General features: G+C 51.6%; 1 protein-coding gene across 7 annotated transcripts in view; it reads right to left on the reverse strand.

Annotated features, from left to right (window-relative positions):
- Window positions 1-705: 705 nt before the first annotated feature.
- TMEM94 (transmembrane protein 94) overlaps window positions 706-14,757 on the reverse strand; it is a 52,336-nt gene continuing 38,284 nt past the window's right edge. For 6 of the 7 annotated variants that reach the window (XM_040581653.1, XM_040581646.1, XM_040581663.1 and 3 more), the window contains 15 exons: window positions 14,361-14,578; window positions 12,946-13,127; window positions 12,607-12,745; window positions 11,866-11,981; window positions 10,878-10,977; window positions 9,286-9,394; window positions 8,557-8,746; window positions 7,952-8,029; window positions 7,460-7,545; window positions 6,835-6,916; window positions 6,358-6,512; window positions 5,937-6,031; window positions 4,673-4,766; window positions 4,258-4,428; window positions 706-3,412 (listed from right to left, as the gene is read on the reverse strand). In XM_040581653.1, coding sequence (XP_040437587.1) covers window positions 3,340-3,412; window positions 4,258-4,428; window positions 4,673-4,766; window positions 5,937-6,031; window positions 6,358-6,512; window positions 6,835-6,916; window positions 7,460-7,545; window positions 7,952-8,029; window positions 8,557-8,746; window positions 9,286-9,394; window positions 10,878-10,977; window positions 11,866-11,981; window positions 12,607-12,745; window positions 12,946-13,127; window positions 14,361-14,578 — 1,888 coding nt within the window. In that variant the 3' untranslated portion in view covers window positions 706-3,339. The remainder of the gene's footprint in view (window positions 3,413-4,257; window positions 4,429-4,672; window positions 4,767-5,936; window positions 6,032-6,357; window positions 6,513-6,834; window positions 6,917-7,459; window positions 7,546-7,951; window positions 8,030-8,556; window positions 8,747-9,285; window positions 9,395-10,877; window positions 10,978-11,865; window positions 11,982-12,606; window positions 12,746-12,945; window positions 13,128-14,360; window positions 14,579-14,757) is intronic. The other variant, XR_005825971.1, reaches the window with a different exon arrangement.

Below are 14,757 nucleotides of genomic sequence, written 5' to 3' on the forward strand. Positions count from 1 at the left end.
CTGAAGTTCATCGAGGATCAGCTTTATCCTACCCCTCGAGTGCGTAACATCTGGGTTCCCTCAGATGATCTCTCCCGGTAAGAGTCCTCCTGCGGCCTCCAGCGAGGCTGCTGTTCACTATGAGTCTCACCACCGTGGCAGTGATGTGGGGAGAGCCTTCCAGTGCCTTCCAGAGCCTTCCAGTGCCCCACTGCCCAGCATTGGGCATGTCCGAAGCCTCAGCTACCCCTGCCCGCCAGGCAAAGCACTCCGTGGCCTCCCCGGTGACAGGTGCGGCCGCAGTGACGCCGGGTCCTGCTTTGCTCACAAGAAGCCAGGCCTCCTCGTCTCGCCACGCTGCTTTTTCCAGCACTTGCGGCGCCTGCTCCAGCTCGCCCCTGACCTTCCATCCAGAGGGCTTCAAACCGGCCACAGCCGCGGCCGCGGCGGCACCGGGAACACCCGTGCGTGCCGTGCCCGGCATCCGGGAGATTCCAAGGTAAGCGGACGGCTGCTCTGTGGGAAAAGGCATTCAGAGCTGGGCAGGTCTGCCCAAAGCTGAGCACAAAGTGGGGGAAAAGTGCCAGGATGGGGTCCCAGGAGCAGCTGTGTCCCTACGAGAGGGGAGCCAGGGAGCTCTGACCCCGGGACCCGAGCAGCCACACACAGTTTTGCCTCCTTGCATTGCTGGGTGCAAACTCCCTCGCACTCTCACTGGGTGTGTCATCCGAGACAATCATTTATTGCCGTTCATACACTGGATGCATGTGGGTCTGGGTTGGTTTCTTTTTTTTTTTTTTTTTTTAATACAATTTACAACTTTTAATACAAATCAAATATTTTTTACATACATCCCAAAAAATTTAATATAAAATATACACCATTTAAAAACATCTTGATGTAGGAAATTTCTTTGTGAAGCTGCGCACCCTGACCCTCGGATACCTCGGTGGCTGAGGGGAGGGTGGCATTGGCAAGACCCTCCAGAAGGCTCCGTTCATATGCCTTGGCTCCCTCCAAGTCTAGCAGGTGAAGGAGGGTGCAGGAAAATAAACACGGATGATCACCCAGAGGAGAAACCTTGGGAGGTGCCTCCTCTAGGGGAAGGTGTGGCCAGCAGGAAGCCCTGGTTATCTGCTGCCTTTTGTCACCTGCAACAGTTAGTGGCACAGGGCAAGAGCTAAGGGCTGGGGGGGAAGGTTGCTCTGCAGGAACAGCAGTGAGCAGCACGTGCAGCCTCCGACTCCAGCTCCGCGGAGCAGACCCTATCCCACCGGCTTGCTGACCCTGGCACCAGGAAGAAAAGCCGATTCCTCAAGTGCCAGGGGTAAGAGAGCTGGAGCTGGCATTTTGTGAATTCAGTGAGACTGGGAAGGACGCAGCTCGTTCCCGCTGAGCCAGGCAGCCCTGCAGGCCCGAGAGGCGCGACGCAGAGGTCAGCCTGGCCGGCCAAGCCAGCGGACGCACTCTGCCAGCCGGAGTGGCCGGGTCCTGCCGCCCTGCAGGAGCAGCCCTGCGCTCCCCCAGTGAGCTGCTGGCTCCCCGATCCCATGCAACCCTACCAGCAGCCTGGAATCTAAACACCCGCTCTCCAGCTGTGGGAACAGGGTCCAGGCCTCTGAGCACCCCCAGCCACCCCCTCCAGCAGCCTCCCTCTGTCCCCAGAGCTCGGACACCGGCCGTACCCCCGCTCTGCTCTCCTACCAGCCCCACGGCAGGGAGAAGTGTATTGCTTAGAGACACGCAGCACTGCGTGCGCTCTCTGGTTATGCTGAAATGTGAGGAAGACACGGTGGAGCGGCAGGGCAGAGCCTGGAGGTTCCCAGCCAGCTCCCTGCCTGCCAGGGAAGGACCAGCAGCCGTTCGTTAGTCTCGGGTACCAAAGCGGTACAGCCGTGTACTGAATTAGCGTTAGTATTGGGAGCAAAACCAGTGCCAGAATTTACCAGCTTTAGCCAGTTTTCAGAACTAGGAAGGGAGTCAACATCTCTGTGAGCTGCAAATATTTCAGTAGCCAAGCTCTGTGCTCCTGTGTGGCCCCTGACTGCCAGCCCACAACAGCACCAGTGTTCCCAGTACAGCTGGGGTCTGTTCAGAGCCCAAAAGCATGTGTGCCACATTGCAGCAAACCGTGGTTTGCAGCAGCCCTCGGGGGAAGGTCTCCCCCAGTCAAATGAAGAAGAGAGCTCCAGAAAAAAAAAAAAAGGGAACAGACATGAGGGCAGCAGGACGGGGGAGAGACTTCCAAACACTGTCACAGAAAGACACGACGAAGGGAGATTTCCCTGTGCCTTGGAGAGAAGTGCTTGTTGCAACCCAGTCCTGGGACTGGGAAAGGAACCATCCACCAGCTCTCTGGCAGTCACAGCTGCAAGCGCAGATACCCTGCCTGGGACGACAGACAGGCTGGTCTCGGGTTTTATCGCTAGCTCTGGCCCTCTGAAGCAGGCATTCTACTGAAGCAGAACGGCAATTTTGAATCGCAGCGAGGAGGACAGTTGCAAACCTCTCTGGGGGTTGTTAAGAGCAGGTAAGAGCTGGTTCAACAGAGCTGGAGGAAGCTGAGCCATGCTGGCTCCCTGCAGACAGGCAGAGCTGCCCTCCTGACAACTTCTGCACCACAGCACTAGGGTCAAGTGCAGACAGCTTTTCTTAAAGCCCCGTCTCACCCCTCTTCTCTTGAAGCACTCAACAGCCGCCACAGGGCCACAGCAACAACGCTAGAGGGCAGGCCGGGCCGGCGCCCTGCCAGCGCCCTCCCGGTGTCCCCTCGGAGGGGGAGCTCCGCTCCTCACCTGGCTCCCAGCGCTCCAGGAGCTGCACGAGAGATGGCTCCTTTGCCCCAGGACACGGGGACAGGGAGGGAGGCGGGGGCATGCACAGGCACGCACACACATCATCCAGGAGAGCAGGCAGAGATGGAAAAACAAAACGGATTTCAACAGAGATCTCTTGCTTCAGCAGCCCTGCGTCTCCCTTGCTGGCCCCGGATACTCCTGCCAGGTCCAGGAAACCCATCTGCTCACACAGAGGGAAGGAGTCACTTAATTTCAGCATCACTATGATAATAACAAAAACCTCTAGTAATAAATAAATAAAGAGCAGCCTGAACAGCCACGAGAGCTTGCAGGCCCCCTTGGGAGTACCCTGGCAGGCTGGGGAGGGGCTGCATACCTGCGGGGGCATCCTGCTAGCAGTGCCTTGCCTGGGGCCCCCTGGAAGGTGCTGATGTAGTTTTGCAAGGAGGCTGTTTGGTTTGCACGTGTGAGGGAAAACTGCCCGAGCCTTTGGTGCAGCCACTCTCCCAGTGCAGGATGTGACTGTGTGACCCTGGCTCCAGGGAACCTGAGCTGGGAGCATTTAAAATGGTGAATTCATTCCCAGCTTTGTTTCAAACTGCAACTTCTGCCTCTTTTGGTAACGGACCCGGACCCTGCAGAAGGCAGAAGAAAGAAGAGAGTCAGCAGGGGGAGGGATGAAAGGCAAGCAAGGCTGCCCCGCTGCGATTCCTGAGCTGCACAGCCCCAAGAAACAGGAAAGCCCCCGGCCTGGACCCTGTGGTACCCTGGGAGGGGAACTGAATCCAGAGAGCAGCCCACATCCCCAAGTCCTGCCCCATCCAGCCAACTCCCATCTCCAAGGCCACCAGACACAGCAGAGAAAGGTCCAGAAGTTCTTCCCAGGTACAGAGACAGCAGCTCTGTCCCCATCAGGGTTCCCTGTAATCCCTGCTGCTTTCCTCACCAACCCATTTCCTGAATCAATGCTCATTAGTGTTAACTCCCAGCTCCGGCTGCTCCCTGCGCTAGGAAGAACAGCCAGTCGCTTTGCGCTACTAATTCTTGGCTTCAGCCACTTCCCGTGAAAATGAGTCCCACAGTCCAGGCACTGTGTGAAGACGTATTTCCCCTGCTGTGACTCAATGCCTCTCTGTCCTCATGGGATGAGATGGAGAGACCAGCCCTCTCCAATTCCATACTGGTATTTCATAGACTTTGGCTGTCTCCCTCTCATTGGTTTGAGATAAAGAAATTTTGGTCTCTCTTCCTGCTCCCAGTCACTGCCACTGCCCTTCCCTGACCCTCTTCCCTCCCCTGCACTTCCTCCCTGAGAGGTGGAACACGAGCTTGCACACAATAGCCAGGTGATTTACACAATGCAATCATCTTTTCCTTTTTATTCCCCACCCTGTTCCCTGTGCATCATTTTTCTGCCGCTCAAGCCAGGCTGGAGTGAGGCTCCCGCCCTTTCTCCCCACCTTCCCCATCACCCCCATACCTGATTTCATGCAGCTTGACAATCTCATTGATGATAACCACAAGGACCAAGGAGAGAAAACCCAGGAGCCACGAGACCGGGGAGATGGAAACGTCACTAAAGGTCAATGCAGAATTGAGGTTTTCCCAGAGCTTCAGGTCCAGCACAGTCTGTGCCACTTGCCCCAGCAATCTAAGATCATAAACAGACACAGCAAATCTCAGCGGAGCCAACAAGCTTCCCAGGCTCTGCAGAGCAGGGTTCGGGCCCAGATGTAACACTCCTGTGTTCACAACAGAGACCCTTCACCGATTCAGCAGCAGAGAACTTTTGCCACCCCCTGTCATTTTCCTCAGCACCAGAAAACTGGTGCTGGAGCAAGTCTAGAGCCTCTCCTCCAGCCTGGAGGGCCTCCTCGCAGCTCGGGGATACTCACACAACAGCCACAGTGAGCGTCCACCACCGGTTGGAGAGGGGGCTCTTCTTCCACAAGGGCTTGGTGCGATGGACATGGGTGATGGATATGAACACTACGGGGACAGATGGCAGAGGGGGTTATTTAGCGTCACACACATCCAGCACTTTACGATACACAACAACAGCTATCTGAAGGGATATGGGGTTTATGTCCCTGAAACCAACCTTTCATTCAGGGTCCTTTCAGACCAGACTCCCCACAGCAATTATTCCGAGTCCCCAGATATGCAGGGTGGGTGAGAGCAGCAGTAGTACTGCACACGATTACTCACTGTGGGGACGCCAAAGGTTGTTTCACAGCTAAAACAGATCAGGCATTAGGACCAGAATCAGGAAGCGGGGTGGAGGGTGCCCCTGTCTCTGGGTCACTGCAGGCCTGCGCCGGTGGAAAACTCCAGCCAGAGAAACATACGCAGCCGGAGACCCAGAGCTGCCTGCACAGGACAGAGCATTTGCCCGGCTTTTGCTTGGGCTCTTCAAAACAGCGTTTCCCACCTGCCAGGCAAACAGCATCCCTGCCTAGCCTCAGTGGTCTGAAGGATGTAAAACAGTACGGCACACTGCCTCTCTCTGAAGCAGGGCTGCCTCTCAGATCAGGAAGCATTTCTGTCGGCCTGGACACCCTGCACGTCTCAAAACGCAATGCTCTGCCTGGCACCAGGAAATCAAACCAAAAAAGGCACAGCACCCCACGAGACAGGGGAAAGGGAGCAGAGACCCTTTAAGGCTGTCAGAGAGCAGCTGGGCCTACTCTGCCAGGCAATCATGTGCAGGCGATGAAGGACAGCCAGGAGCGGGCTCCCCACCCCTCCAGAGGGTTTAAAATGACTTCCAGCTCCAGGGGAGTCACAGCTGCACCAGTGTTGTCTGGGGGAAGGAAATGGGGTGCTTTACAAAATGGTAGCAGGTATACAAGGACTTTGGAAGCAGGAAATATTTTTGGAGAGCTGCAAGATGCTGCTAGGTGATTTGCAAGAAGGCAAAGAGGGATGCTGCTCTTCAGGTAAGAATGGAAGGGAATCAGCCCTTCACCAGGCTGGTAGGAAGCAGAATCAGCCCTGAAGGCAGCTGTCTGTAAGGTTTACCAAGACAAGGGGCTCTGTGCCTGTGCTGAGAGGCTACTGCAGCATCTGCTTCTACCAGGGGGTTTGTGCCCTGGAACAGGGAGCAAAGAAAGGCAAAGAATGCAAGTTTCCCCCCCTGAGTGGGGAACAGGGGCTTACCTGTGTGTAAAACAATCAGGCCAGCTGTAAGCTTCTGAGCTACAAGAAGAGCATTGGAAAGTGTCCCAAACCAGTCAGGAGCACCATCAGCATTGCTAGTGAACGAGAGGACAGAGGAAAGAAGTCAGCAGTGGGGGCTGACTGCCTGACCTGTTCCCACCAGGGCCCTGCCCTCCCCTGATAGCTGACAGAGCCGAGTGTGAGCTTGGAGCTGGGCTGTCCTAGTGCCAGGAGGCAACAGTGAGCAAAGATGCAATTGCTGAGGCTATAGGGAGAGCATCCAGCCCTCTGTCCAGCTGTTACAGCTGGATCGTGGCAAGACTCCGAAGCTTGTTAGAGGGGAATCACTCCTACCTAGGAAGGGCAAGAGCAACAGGCCCTGCAGGGTGAGGGGGAGCGTGTGCCAGGTTCGGTTCCTCACCTGTGCAGCATGATGGAGGAGCAGGCTGTGAGATTGAGCCTGGTGGCGTTCACCTCTTTGCAGGACTCGTGCAGTGTGAACCCGAAGCAGATGAGGCAGGAGCAGATGGTCAGGCTGAACTTCAGCAGGAAGCAGAACAGGAAGTAGTGCTGAGTCTGTGAGTAAGGGAGAGGCAGGAGGATGAAACGGGCATGTCACCGGCCCAACCTCCCCTGCATGAACCATCAGGGAACCAGTGGCTGCAAAAGACAAGCTTTTGAACAGATGAGATTCTGCACGGCAGATAAACCCTGTGGGCGTGCTGGCACTAAGGGATTCCCTTCCCGTCCGTGTCAGGATTTTGAATAGCATGGCTCATGCCACGGATCAGTTTACCCAGTGAGCTGGGAAGGCCCAGGGCATCAGCAATGCATCAATGCTGGGACAAAGTAGAAGAGAAAAATGTGTGAATCGTTTTAATCTGATGGGGTCACCCACCTTCTTAGGAATGGAAGTCAAGTTTTTTCCTGTTGCCATGGTCATAATGGAGCTGTGGGGAGGCTTGCCCAGGAGTGAGATGCTGGAAAAGGTAAGTTTGTCTCTCAGTAACAAGTTCAGGTACTGTAACTATTGCTTTGTCATCTGTTTCTAACATATAAACCCAAATAACCTCCTCAGACTGCCTGGAGCATTGGCACTTACGTGGCCACTGCCTTAAGCATATGCTGTAAAAGGTGCAGACTGGGAGAGAGATGACCCCAAATGTGTGATGGCAGAAAAACCCACCCGTGGTGCCCTGGCCTCTGCCTCACACCCTAGGCTCTCCATCACACTCCAGCCAGTGCAACAGTATCAGGATTAGAAGATGATTTTCAGCTGGAGGTTCAAGCCACAAGATAACAGCAGCTCTCAGACAGCAGGCAGGGCTACACAGCAGTACACAAATGCTCCTATCTGTGTTTCTAAGCTCCTCATCCAAGCAGGTGCTTGGAATAACTCTTGCAGCCTTTTTAGCATGCTGTGGGTGGTCAGCTTTCTTTTAATGTGGACACAGTGAGGCTGGGGGACCGGTCTGTGGATCCTGTGGGTGGGAGGCAGGAGATGCACCCTGTCACAGACTCACCTGAGCAGTGGGTAGCAGAAACAGGAGAGCCACACGATGTCTGTAGTACTGAGGATGGGGGGCAGCTGCACCAGGCAGGAGAGGAACTGGACAGGAACAATGCAAAGTGAAGAGTGTGAGCAGTGCTAGGACAGTCTTATTGCCAGCTCATCCCAGTGTTTTGGGGGAGGACAGTGGCATTTTGGGTAACCAGGCTGCCACTGCAGAGCCCCTCCACATGTTCCAGGTTTCTGGGGCAGGTGCTGCAGGGGATGCTTCTCTCCAGGGGAAAAAACAGTTTGAAAAGAAACCTCTGTAGGAGGGTCTGGCTGAAGGGGCAATGCTGGCTGAGATCACGTAGTCTCTAGCTGTAACTTCCCCAAACATGCCGTGTAAACTTGGCTGAAGGTTCTTTTCCCCTCTCGTGTGGCTGTCCCACTGCAGCCACCCATATGCCCACTAGTACTCCTGTTATCTGAGCTAAATGCTGTCCCCAGCCAGGCCAGGACTCACCTGAATGACAACCAAGGTCAACTGGCACTGCAGCAGGAAGAGGAAACACTTGCGGATCCCATACGTTGCATGCCTGGCCTGGAAGGAAGCGCAAGCCATCAGAGCCTTTGCTGTGATGGGAGCAGTTGTCAGCCAAGAGCAATTATTGGCAGGCAGGGGCAGAAAATGTGGGCTGCAGGGGAAGTGGGAGGGGAGAGGATCTGGACACACTGTAAGCAAAAGGGGAAGGTCTCTTCTCTAGATGTAGAGGAAAGGCAGATTTTAGGCAAGGAGTAAGCTTGTTTAAAACTCCTAGCTTTTTTTTTGGGGGTAACACTGCATGGTTGTCTGGCTAGGGATCTCTGCAAGTTTATACTTTTAGTTGAACAATATTAATGTTCTGTTGCTGCAAGGCACAATTCCCAAACCGTACCCTACACCTTGGACCAGTAAGATCAGGCAGGAAGAGTATATCTGTGCTTCCTGAATAAAGGACAGGAGACACAAGCAAAACTGACGCTGACAGTTTACTGTGAGCAACTCAACAAAAATGCTTACATGAGCTTTGCTCTCTGTGAGCTGCAGGCAGGGGGGTGAGTACTACAGAGGGGACGTGCCTGGCTTACCTGCTCTATAAGCCTTATGATGCTGGTACTCTCTTCTTGGCGGAAGGACATGGAGCAAGGCAGGCTGTTGAGTTGCCCTGAGAGCTGCAGTGGTGTGAGCTCATCAGAGACATGAGTCATGGTGGTGCTGGTGGCATAGCCAAAAGTCTCCCAGGAGCAGCGAGATGGGTAGAGAGGGTCCAGTGCTATACTACAAGGACAACACAGGAGCGTTAGTGAAAGTTCTCATCCCAGAGGAGAAACTATGTTTCACTGCAGAGCAGCTTGTAAAATTGGGCTGTGCTGTGCCATGCAACCTTGGTCTACCTCGCTGGTAGAGAAGTCCTGAGCTGTGACATGAATTTAGGATCAGCCTCCCTAGGCTTTCAGTTATTATCAGAGAAATAATGAGCGTATTTGGGTTTGTAGCTTAAGGTCAACAAATTGGCTGATGCAGAGGGGCATTTCCACTCTTTCACCCAATGAGAAGCATCTGTAACACCAGCTGGTGCACAACACCTCAGCACACAAGAGTAACATCTTCCTTTCAAAGACAGAGCTGTCTCTGTGTCGAGAGATCTAGGTCATCATCCCATCCAACACCTCCCTTACGGAGACAAATGCCGCTAATAATGGACAGAGCAATTGTGAGCGTCTCCCTGCACAAGCCACAGGTCTGGTCTGACTCATGGCTGGGCACTTGTTAAGCTCAAGGCAAAGGCAGCTGGAGGAGCCTGGATCCTGCCCCACCTGATGTCACTTTGCAGAAAGAGGCAGCTGTTCCGCAGGTTGGCAGAACTTCCCAGACAGCAAGTCACCTCCCCGTACTCCTGCATGATCTTGATCATCTCGCACATGGCTGCAAAGGGACAGAAGGAGAGACATAGTGCGGTGTCTAATTACACACACAACGATGCAGTGTTTCACACACCCTTTTCCAGTCTAGATAACAAGCAGCCAGATCTTTTAAAACTGCCCCAAATGATAGTCAGCAGTCATGTATAGTGAGATCCAAAGTCAGAGTACACAATTAGATAGCTAATTAATTGCGGTCCAAGTGCCCTGTATACCTGCCCTTGGCAGGAACTCAGCTGTGATTCCCAGAACTGTGACCCAGAGATTTGCATCTCTAGCACATCTTTCAGACCAGAGCCGTAGGTATAGCCTGGGTATACAATATAGACTGCTTCAGCATCAAAACAGCAGAAGTTAAATAAACCTAAATAATTCAAACCTACGACAAGTACACAATTTTAAGTTCCATGCAGCAGCACATCACTACTGTTCCAAGTCTAAAGGAACAAAGCGAGTGTAACGAACCACTCCGAAAGCAGTGCTGCGTTTAGCCGTACTCCGAGCCAGCCCCTGCTCCTGCGCTCCCACCAACACCTCTGGCCTTCATCAATCTTTTTATCAACACCCTCCCAGGGCCTCTAAATCAAAACTGCTGTTTGATCCAATTTTTCTTCTGTAGTTCTGTGCACAGTGCTCTGTGTAGATATGAATTTTCTAGAATGCTCCAGGCAAAAAAAGCCCCAAAACCCAACCCCCCCCCCCCTGCAGATTTCTGTGTAAACAACTTAGTTGCTAAATGACCGGTGCAGCCAGATCTGCAGCACAGGGGTTAGATGAAATGGGGAACTGCCACTTTGTCAAAAAGAGAGAGGAAATCTATTGGACACTGACTGCTCCGGCAGACTGGGCTGCAACTGGTTCTCGCTGGCATTCTGTAAACTGTGCCCAGAGGTACATCAAATGTCAAATCGTAATGATGCCTAAATTGTAATGATGCCTAGCATTTTACTGTGGACTGGACAGGTATTAGTCAGCTAAGCACTCAGCCCCTTTCTTAGGAAAAACAGTATCTCTCAGAGAGATAAAAAAATGTTGTCCTTTCTGATCTCTGCAATCAAAAACTCTGCAAAGCCGCAGAAGGTGTTAACAGCAACTGCCAGAGGAAAATTCTTCTGGGAAGTGATTTCCAAGTTATATAAGGCAGTGAGGGTTGTGAGCAGAGATCAAAGTCTACTCGCACACTGATAATGCTTATTTAATAAAAGGCAGTAGCATTTTGGATGTTTGCTTTTGTGTCTCTTACGCATGCAAATTGGAAGGAGTGGTTCTTAGTCCCACTCTAGCTAGGGAACAGCCGCATTGAAATGAAGTTAACACCTGGCTTCCCACAGATAGTGACAGAGGGTCATTAACATCAAGATCTCCTAGATTTCTGGACCGTAACCCCTTCCCTTCACCCATGCCCACACTCAGACGAGCCAGAGCAGATGGATGGGGAAGGTACTCATGGGCAGCAGTAGGACAGGCCCAGGCCCTGTGCCACTTACTCTCCGGGGTGCAGTCTGTGAAGAGGGGCACCAGCAAAGGCACGTTGTCTATGTTCTGCAGGTGAGGTCTCACCTGGTGGATCCCCCTTGGGAGTTTGGCCTGAAAAAGAGAAAGAAGAGACTAAGCAGGGGAGTATGGGTGCGAGGGAGAGGCATTTCAGAGGGAACTGCTGAAATGAGAATGATGAATCCCAGAGTTCTGCAACTTCAAAATCAGATACAAACTGATGTTCCTGCAGACAGAAGCTGGTTTTCCCAAGCCACTGTGAAAAGTTTTCTGCTAAAGTTCTACACTGACATACTAAGTTATCTGTGCTTGCCCTCAGGGTTTGTAAGATCAGCATGATAAACCTGTGCTCAAGGATTTCCAAGGACTTTTTTATCTGTGTGGAGAATGCAGTCAGAGACTATGTGCTGTCTCCCAGCAGCTAGATCCATTTCAATTGCAGCCATACCAACACACAGCAAGGCTGTCTGCTTTCTAAAACCAGGCCTAATGGATTTTATTTTTTAAAAAATCTGCATCCCTGATACTTCTGTAACTTCTGCTGAGCGTGTCTGAGTTCTTTATAAGGCAGGAGGAGCTTGTCCCACACTCTTGACTACTGGGCAGCACCAGACATGGCTAACAGCTGGAGGACAGACAAAGTTTCTTCTGTCTGCACGGAATGTGGGGACGTTCCCACTCCCCACCCAGCACATGGGAAGGGGACCCAGGCAGACTGAGATGCAGCTCTCAAGGCCACCCCATGTGTGGTCATCTCCGTTCCTAAATTCCAAAGAAAAGACCTGTTCAGCAGAAGTGATTGAGAGAATCCCAAACTTCCCGGGCTCTAGATACCAAGCTGGAAGAGGGCTGGGGAAATCAGGAGTACCAATGCAAACCAGTCAGTCAATCTGGTTTGAAGAGGCATTCCCTCTGGGAGTAATGAGGTGATGCTGCTAGCCATGACAACAGTACAAGATGTGTAGGGAAAGGGGCCCTCACCCTGTTACAGTCCTCCAGGAAGCTGGGGATATCGCTGTCTGTTGGCTGAAAGCTGATGAGATCCGAGTGCCCTTCCTCTTCCATCAGCAGAAGCCCCTCCACGTCATCTCGAGAAACTGGAGCAGAGAGAAGCAGCATAAACAATAAGCACAAATGTGCCTCTGCCACCCCTGTGCCACCCACGTGGTATATTCACATGGTGCTGCAGAAGCCAGGAAACGTGAGGCCTGATTTTCTAGGTTAGCAACACTTAGATCCTACTCAGTCATCTAAAATGCAGTATTTTTAGATGACTAATCTGTTCAGAGGTAGATATGCGAGCCTAGACTCTCCTCTTTTGAGACAAGATAGTTTATTCTGCTTGCTTTATTCTTCTAGGGGAAGAAGAAAGCAAAACCTCACCTGAAGTAAGAAAAAAAAAGAGCAATGCACAGACCCTCGGTGCCTTGACCAGGGCCCCAGCAGGAACCAAAACCAGTAATAAGCAGCTGTAAAATCACGGCAGCTGGTGCACAGAAGGATGTCTGTTTCCAACAACTGCGGTACTGACTGGGTAGAAAGACTATAAATATAAGGCGCTCTTGCTCACACGCACACACACACCTCAGGCCCATCCAGTTTTGTGCTCAAAGCTCTGAAGGATCAGGTACCTGGTGAGGACACAGGAACCTATGAATGGGTTTAAAAGAACCATCCAGGAAACACGTGGCATTCAAAGTGGCTTAGGCGTGGTTCTCTCACCCTGATGTAGGTCATCATGCAGAGAGCCAGCGTGGCTGGGGCTAGAGGGAGGGATCTCTGAGCCAGGCACATCACCGTTAGGCGTTAAAGATATGTGGCAATTCCAGCCAGTCTCAAGACCCATCTTCTCAGCAAACACCTGTAGGTGAGCAGACAAAAGATTTGAGCGTTGCTATCCAGGCCAGAGTATTGCAGACCAATGCCATATTGGAGCGTAGGTACCTTCTGGACCTATGACCTAGCTGAACCAGATTAACCTTAGATTGCACTGGAGCTAAACTCTCCAGTCAGACATCCAGGGGACATGCAAGTTCAGGGGGTTCAGCAAAGACAGCTTACCTTGCTTTTGAGCTCATCTTCCAGGGAGAAGTAGACAAAACGAATGCAGGCATTGACCAATCCATCAATGAGGCGGACAATGTCAAGACGGGCCTGATACTGAGATGAGACCATTCCCATGAAGATCTGTCCGCTCAGAGCCTGGATACAGTCTTCCTTCTCCATCACTTCCCCAATCCCTTCTTCAGGCATGCAAACAACACGCAATCACATTGAGACACAAGGGCATCACACAAAATACACGTGGTGGGAGAGGCCACCAAGGTAACACCCAAGGGGACAGTACCCAGACACACAGCAACATGCAGATACACACATACACACGTACAGGAGGAAAGAGGAAGAGAGATCCATTTGTCCCAGCATACCCAATCACAGATGTGGTTTCAGGACATCCCCACATACACGACCAAGAATATACAAGCGTGAAACAGCAAGCATGGAAAGGAAAAAGACAAACAGAACACGGGGATCAGTCACAGTCTTTCTAACTGGGGCAGAAAGGTAAAGGATGTGTGCTGCATAACGTTCACATGTGCATTTTTAAACACATCATACTGTGTTTAAATAACACGGCAAGTCTAGCTGGGGCAGAGTGGCATCAGAGTACGAGGGGCTGATGCAAAGGAACTGGACCGTGGTCCTTCCAGTGACATTGCAGACACTCCCAAAGAGCCTGCAAAGGTTCTTTGACAGGATTCCTTCACCATCACCAGATCAGCCTGGGGTGAATGGGAGCTGGATGCAGCATAAGGAACAAAATAATAAAACACTTGACGCTGTCGGAAAGTGTGCCACAGGTGGGACTGAAAAGTGTTTTGAAAACACTGTCACAACTGCCTCCCGGCTGTTGGAAACCCCATTATTCACATTTTACAGAGTAGGAGACCAAGGCAGAAAGAAAATTAAGACTGGTTTGCTGGAAGAGCCTCCAGAACTTATGTAATGGTTGGTATATGCTTATTTCTCACTTTTCATTGCCGTTCTGGAGAAGTACAATTAATCTAGTGGGAATCAGTTCTTTCAGCACAGCAACAAACTCTATCAAGGGAGAACAGCCACATACCACCCTACATTTAATTCCTTTGAAAAACCTAGTATATGTGATAAAATCAGAAAAAAGCAAACCAAGTATCGAAATACCCAGAAGCCTTGACTTTCAGTTGTCTGCTTTAAGCAACAGACTTCCCACAAGTAGAAGAATTTCTCTGCAAGCTTCAATAACTTAACTAGAAACACACCTACCAGCTGCTACATCGTTACTTCCTCTGGAAGCCATCTATTTCAGAAACCCTTAGTTCTCAATTTCCATCTGCTACTCAGAATAACAATGTTCTTACAGCTCTAGAACGATCAGAAAGCAAGCACCTGGCCCAGCAGCAGACCTTCCTATAGACAGCACAGAAGCCACCTACCATCTGAGCTCCAGCTATTCCTCCGACTGCTCTGTTTGATGGGTGTCGTCCCCGGGAGATCGCAGCATGTGAAGATAGCACTCTGCCCAGGGACCTGCACCAGTTCTACGCACTTGCCATTGAGCTGAGAGGACAAGGCACAATGCATTGGCTTGTATGCAAAGGCAGAACAGTATCCTGAGAGGCAGGCTCGCTGGTAGAAATCTAACACCTTCTTCCTACATGGAAGAGAAAAAAAACAGACAAGGTTAGCAGAAATGTGCCACATTTCTGACAACGTACACTGTAGTTCAATGTAGAAATCACTAGCTGGGTATTTGGAAAAATGTGTTCCATAAGGAGTGGTCAGAGACTCTGAAAAAGACTTTCCTTACTGTTTCTGCATTCTCTGAGCTTC

This window comes from Falco naumanni, chromosome 1 (genome assembly GCF_017639655.2).
Source record: "Falco naumanni isolate bFalNau1 chromosome 1, bFalNau1.pat, whole genome shotgun sequence".
Lineage (NCBI taxonomy): Eukaryota > Metazoa > Chordata > Aves > Falconiformes > Falconidae > Falco > Falco naumanni.